This window comes from Suricata suricatta, chromosome 14 (assembly GCF_006229205.1).
Source record: "Suricata suricatta isolate VVHF042 chromosome 14, meerkat_22Aug2017_6uvM2_HiC, whole genome shotgun sequence".
NCBI classification, from domain to species: Eukaryota; Metazoa; Chordata; class Mammalia; order Carnivora; family Herpestidae; genus Suricata; species Suricata suricatta.
In genome coordinates, this window is record NC_043713.1 from 65986964 (window position 1) to 65993462 (window position 6499).

At 62.3% G+C, this 6499-nt stretch overlaps 1 protein-coding gene across 1 annotated transcript in view; it reads right to left on the bottom strand.

Moving 5' to 3' along the window:
- The window catches only part of MN1 (MN1 proto-oncogene, transcriptional regulator), a 46564-nt gene extending 44079 nt beyond the window's left edge, over positions 1-2485 (bottom strand). The window contains exon 1 of the mRNA XM_029921602.1: positions 36-2485. Within this exon, the coding sequence (XP_029777462.1) occupies positions 36-1974 (1939 nt within the window). The 5' untranslated portion in view covers positions 1975-2485. The remainder of the gene's footprint in view (positions 1-35) is intronic.
- Between the last annotated feature and the right edge of the window lie 4014 nt (positions 2486-6499).

Consider the following 6499-nt stretch of genomic DNA (forward strand, 5'->3'; position numbering starts at 1 on the left):
GCCGGGGTCGTGCGGGCCGCAGTCAGCCGGCAGACCTGAGCCGCCCATCCTGCGGGGCAGCAGGTCGCCGGGCGGCGGGTGCGGACCCGGGAACCACGCGCTCTCCTGCGCCAAGTGAGGCGCCTGCTGCTCGAAAGTGCCTAGGCGCCCCGCGCCCGCGCTTTCGCGCTCAAAGTTCGGCTGGGCCAAGCCGCCCACCGGGCCGCTGTGTACCAGGCCGCCCTGGCCCACGTCCCCGGGGTGGCCTAGCTGAGCTAGGTTGGGCTGGCGCATCCGCTGCTGCTGATTCCGCGACGCCATCTGCTTAATCATGAGGGCCGCGTTTTGGCGCTGCTGCTGCTGCTGCTGCTGCTGCTGTTGCTGCTGCTGCTGCTGCTGCTGCTGCTGCTGCTGCTGCTGCTGCTGCTGTTGCTGCTGCAGGGACTGGTGGTCCGCGGCCGGATGCTGCAGGGGTGGCCCTGAGGGAAAGCTGTCAGGCACGGGCGGCGTGAACTCGCCAGGAAGGCCCGAATAGGCAGAGGGCGAGAGGTGGTTGTCCAGGGCGCCGTTGTGCATGTTGCCGTTCCACGAGGCGCAGCGGTCGGCTCCCGCGCTGCCCGGGAAGTCAAAGCGTGGCCTCTTGGCCACGTTCATGTAGGGGGGCGCGTCGAAATGCTGCAGCCGCTGGTTGGGCGCCTGCTGGGGAGGGGGGTGCTGCATGTTGAACACGGGCTCCGAATATGGGTGCATGCTCCGATTCTCCAGCCGGTGGATGGGGTACTCGAACTGTGCGTGCTGGCTGGGCAGCATGGGGCCCCCGTCCTGCAGGCCGCCGCTGGGCGTGCCCGCCTCGCCCTGCGGGGGCCGCGGGAGCGCAGGCGGGCACGAGTTTTGTCGGACCAGAAGCGGCGGCGGCGGCGGCGGCTGCGGCTGCTGCGGGGGCTGCTGCTGAGGGGGTGGCGGGGCCTGTGGGGGAGGCTGCATTAACGGGTGCCTGGAGCCCACCCCCGGCTCCAGACCCGCGGGCATCTTGCGGGCCCCGCCGAACCTCTCGAAGAACACGCCGTGCTGCTGCTGCTGCTGCTGCTGCTGCTGCTGCTGCTGCTGTTGCTGCTGCTGCTGCTGGGCGTGCATTTTGGACAAGCCCACCATGCCTGCGGCTCTGGGCATGGCCGAAGCACCGGGGAAGGAGCCCCCGGGAACCTGGCGACCCGCCGCATAATGAGGCAGCTGCCCTTCGGAATCGGAGGGCGAAAACAGGTCGAAATGTCCCGAGGGCGCCTCGCCAGGGTAATTGTATTCCAGCGGGTCGACGGCTCCTTGGTTCGCTACCCTTCGGGGCTCCAGACTGTGGGAATCGGAGCCGCTGGAGGCGGGCAGGCCATGAAAGGAGGCGGCTCGGTTAGGGCTCTGGTCCAGGGGCAAGCATGGGGCAGGCACCGCATGGCCCGAGGCGCCCGAACTGTGGAAGTCCGGGAGGTTCCCGGGTCTCTGCGGGCCGAAGCTCTCAGGCCCCTGGCTCTCCGCCATGTGGTCATAACCCTCGGCGAAGGGCGGCTGGCTGCCCAGGCCGCCGGCGGTGCCGCCGTAGGCAAGTAGGCGACCGCCGTGCAGGCATGAGGCCCCTGGGTCCGGACCGCCAAAGTTGCCCCCAAAGTGGGGGTGATGTTGGTGGGGGTGGTGGCCTCCCGGGTGGCCGTGGTGCGGCTGCTGGCCTCCGAAGAATCCGTGCACCGGCTGTGCCTGCAGCCCCCCCGCGTGCAACTCCGAGTGACCACGCGCGTGGAAGCCGTAAGGCTCCATGTTCATGCTCAAGATCGGAGACTCGCCCAGCGCGCTCATGGCAGGGTCCACCGGGCCAGGGGGTCCCCCCGCGTGGAAACCCGGGGCCTTAAAGTGGGCATTCATGCTTAGTCCGGCCTCGTTAAAGTTCCTCTCGCCCTGGCCAGCGTTCCTGCTGTTGATCTGGGGCTCGAATTGGTCCAGCCCAAACATACTTGGCGGGGGGGCGGGGGGATCAATAGGGCATGACAGCCTGCTCTCCGCCGCGCGCCTCCGGCCAGCTAAACGTTCCGGCCCAGGGTTGGGCGCTCCGGGACGCTCAGCACCGCGAGGGCGCAGTGCGCACGGCCACCTCGCTCGCGTGTGGAGGCTGAGGGCTATCAGCTCCTCTCCCGAAGCTCTGGCTCTGCCCGACCCGGGCCTCTCACATCTTGCGGTGCTGCGAGGCCTCCAGGAGCCGTGCTGGGGGGCCCATGCCCCGACAGTTGTCACAGCCGCGGGTGGGTTTGCGCGGAGGGGACGGAGCTGCGGGCGAGTGGAGACAAAAAGTTAAGTGGGGGGAAGGAGGCGGGAAGGAGGGAGAGCGGAGCGATCACCTTCTTAAGTCCGATCGGGGTCGGGTGGAAAGCCCCAGGACGTCTCCCGAAGCCTCCTGGAGTCCGTGGCGGAGCTGCTAAGGGCCCGAGCAAGGAGACCCTTCAAAGCCGTGGCTGGCGCCTGGGCATGGACAGAGCAGTCCCTCCCCACCCCGCCCCCCGGAGTCCCCGCGCTCCGCAGCCCAAGCCTCCGCCGAGCGAGATCCGCTCTCACAGTCTCCGTCAGCCCCGAGCAAGCGGCTACTGCTTCTTCAGAGGGTCGGAGGGCTGGACGCTCCGTTCGGCATCACGGTGCGGGCCCTGAGCCGAAGGCGCAGCGGGGTTGGGGAGGCGGCGGACGCCCAGGGTCCGAGCCGAGGTTTGAGGCAAGGCGCGGTTCCCCTGCTCCGCGGCGGGTGCTCTGCACCCCCGCGCGCCGCTTCTCGGCCACGTCCGCCGCCTGCCGCTTCTGTCCTCCACTCTTCGGTCTCTGAGTTCGCAGGGGTCTCCGCGCCCGGTTCCAGGAGCGGGCGGGCAGCGAGACGAGAGGTTGGGTCGCTCCGAGGCTCGGGTTCCGTGCCTCCGCGTCGAGGTGCTTCGCGAGTCCCTCTCGGACCCGAGGAGGGGGGCGTACGCGGGTTGGGGGGCCACGCCAGGCGAGCGGGCTGAGGCTTTCCGGCTACGCTCTACAAGCCCGGAATGGGGGGGCGGGGGCAGTCCTGGGGGGAGGGGGTCCGTGCACCCCTCTCCTGGCTGGCGGGGGGGCTCTGCGTGGGGCGTTCCGAGGGTCTCGGCTCCCCTCTCGGTGTCTGCCTCTCGCCCAGCGCCGGGAGAAGCAGCAACAAGTTTTGCATTTCAGCAATCAATTTCAGCCATTACATTTGCACCAATCAGCGCAGCCCGAGCTCCGGTCCCGGGGCGGGGCTCGCTCTTAAGGTGGTCCCGGTTGCTGGCTGCTGAGGCCCCCGCCATGAACCCGCACTTCGCCAGCTCCTGAGTCCCCCGCTCGGGTTTTGCCTCGGGGTCCGGCGCCAGTGCGCTGGGGGGCGCGCCCTGGCCTCCCGGCGCGTCGGGGTGGAGAGGGCGCAGGCGGAGAATGGCGGGAGCTTGGCTTTGTTCGCCCCCCTGCCCACTCACACAGTTCCTAACTCCCCACCCCTAACTGAAGCGAGACCTGCGGGGTGGGCAGGGGGCGGGGAGGTGGGCGGTAAGCGGTGCGGGGCTCTTAGACAATGGGGTCGCCAAGCAAAGCTCGCGGACTCGGCCGGGAAAGTCGCCAAGAGTCAACTGCGCTTCAGCCCCGGGGCGAACCCTCGGTTCTCCACCGCTGTCTGCCTACCAGTGGCACCCAAGTTATCCGGCCCTCGGCTTTTCCTGGAGGTGAAAGCAGACGGGGGACCCCGAAGTTAGGGTTCTCCTCAAAAAACCCGGGCGCTTGCTCACTCCTCCTCACCAGGGCGCGCACAATTGTTCCCTGTCTGGGGTTCCCCATTCTCGGTCGCCGGCTTCCGCCCAGAGGAGCCTTAAACACTCGGCCACTTGTGGGGGCATGCGGGAGGTGCACCTCGGATGAACGCAGAGCCGGAGAGAAGACCCGCACGCAGAGGAGGCGCGGGCCCGCTGGAGGGTCCTACCCGGGACACCGGGGCCAAGGCCCAGGCCCTCTGCGGGCGGGAGGTTTGGCCTCCTTAAGAGATCAATTAAAATGAAGAGGCCAAAGAACGGAATTGGGTTGTGATACCAAAATCAATAGGAGTAATTTAATATCTGCCCTGCTCTTTATGAAATATTTATCCCAATAATCTTAGTTAAAATGTTTAGATCTTCCTGATCCCCACTGAGGCTGAAATCTATCTTGCAATTAGAAGTTGGGAGTTAGAGGGAATGGAGGGTAGGGAAGGTGTTTATTCTGTGTGCCTGCGTGTGTGTATTTTCCTCCCTAAAGTGCGCATCAGGGAGGAAGAGGAGGAAGGCCTGTAATTTCCCTTGCCATAAAATAGCACGAGGCGATTTTGCTAGCAGACCAGCATTCTTAGGAGAAGGGGAGGGAAAAAAAAGAACTTTCTTTGAAGTGCCCCTGATATCGCTATTAAATCTAAATAAAATTAAGCATGGTGTATAAAAATGCCTTTTCCCCCCACAAAAGAAAGTGTTTATCACCCAAGTCTGTCTAGCGTTTGCTAAATTGCGCATGAAATCTGAAATGAAATAAACGTTATAATAAAACCAACCCCTGAGCCCTTTTTATTTAAAAACCTCAGCTTAAGCACTCCACCGTCTCTGGCGGGAGTGAAAAAGTTACCGTGTTGTGTGCACACCGATTCATTGCTCCCCAGAGCCCCTGCTGGGAAAGCACACTTTGGGTGTTAGAGAGCCAAAATGCCCGGAAGAGGGGCTCAACTTGGGGTGAGGGGAGGACAGCTAGCAGGGGCTCTTGAGGGAATCCCGAGGAAAATAACACCCCCCCCAAAAGAAGAATAAACATGAAAACAATCAATAAAAACTTGCAACTTTGAAACTGAGGGAGCTGAAGCGTGCCTGGATCCAGGGTCCTTCCTGGGACCTTTCTGTGGTGGATGTCTACCCAGATATTTTTTTTTCTTTTTGAAATTAAACATGAAAATGACCCCCACCAAAAATGGGGTCCATAAATAAGCATCGGGCAGAGGTATTTGTACAGGGCGGTGGAGTTTTAAAAGGATTTTTCTGCAAGATCAGGTTGTTGGTCTGTGATTAAATATTGATTTTGTGTAATTAGTTTTCATGTGAACTATCCTCTTGCTGATAGCTTAGAGGTTTCAGAACTAGAAAGAAATGGAATCGGACATGGAAATTATTACTTAGCAAAGTGACAGGGAAGTGAGAGCCGGAAAAGACTGAGGCTTGGCTGGTTTAGGCACAAAGAAATAAAGGTGCTGGATAGGCCTTCAGCGGCCCCACCCCCAGCCAGGGCCCTCAGCCAGAGCAGGGGAGACCCTGAGCTTCCAGGTCAAGAAGGGGACCACTAGAGGGGATGGTGGCCAGGGAGAGGACCGGTTTGGGCAAAGGCCTGTGCAAAGCCCATGACACCTAGTCACATGGGTGCTGGGTGGCTCAGGATGCCCTTCGTGAGGAGCATTATATCTCCTTGTGTGTCTGGAGGGAATAGTGGCAGTTGGGACCTGTCTGGAGCTCTGGGTGGGCCAAGGCAGCGGGAAGAATGGCCCACAGACCTACCATCCAGGGAGACCCCGGTTGGGGTGTGACCTAGGCCCAGGCATGGCGTCACACGGAGGTGGGGGTCTCCTGAACACCTGGGCAGTTTCCTGTGGAATAACTGTGTGCTCCAGCGAAGGGGGTGGGACTATTTTTCTGGGGCTGTTTCCAAGAGTTCAGTCTACAAGGTGTGTGAGTGTCTGAAAGAAGGGTGTGTCGGGGCCTGGCTGGGTTTCTCTTCAGGATGTGTCTGGGTCACCTTTCCTTAACACTACGAATGTTGTGCTGGTGTGCCATGTGTGTTCACGTCTTTGCCTGGGTGGGCTCGGTGGGGCACCTGCGTGTTTGGGTGTCTCCGTGATCCCCCCCCCGGGAGGTGCTGTCTGTCCCCAACTCTATGCCTCTCTGTGTGTACGCCTGTGTTTGTACCTACGGCTGAGTGCCCCGTCTCTGCTTGAGCGTGTCCGTTCTCTGAGTGTGAGATGGACATCTGTGCCCGTGGACGTCCTGGCGTGGGTGCTCCTCGGCGTGGGCGCCCCTGCCTGTGCCTGTGTGTGCACTCAGCCTGCAAGCGCTCCCAGTTTCTTTGGAACAGACACATTGCCCCCTAGCGCTCAGACGACTCAAAGTCCCCGACAGTGCAGAGCGGGAGCTGCAAGGTCTACCCCCAGGTCCTTCTTCCTATTTCCCTTCCTCCAGCCCTGCTCCCCGAGGGGTGCTGAATGTGCCGATGTCCAGACGAGTGCCTCCTGGATGGGGAAAGAGGACCCCTGAACTGGGGCCCCGGAGCTGAAGAGAACTGCTCCCAGCTTGGGACAAGCACGGAGCTGCCTGGAATGGCCCCGAGTTATTCCACAGGAAGCTGGGACCCTCCCTACTGAGGCTGAGAGCCTGGCATACTGGACACAGCCCAGGAGCCCCAGTCTAAAAGAGGGCCCCCACCAGTGAACACCCCACTCAACAGAAAC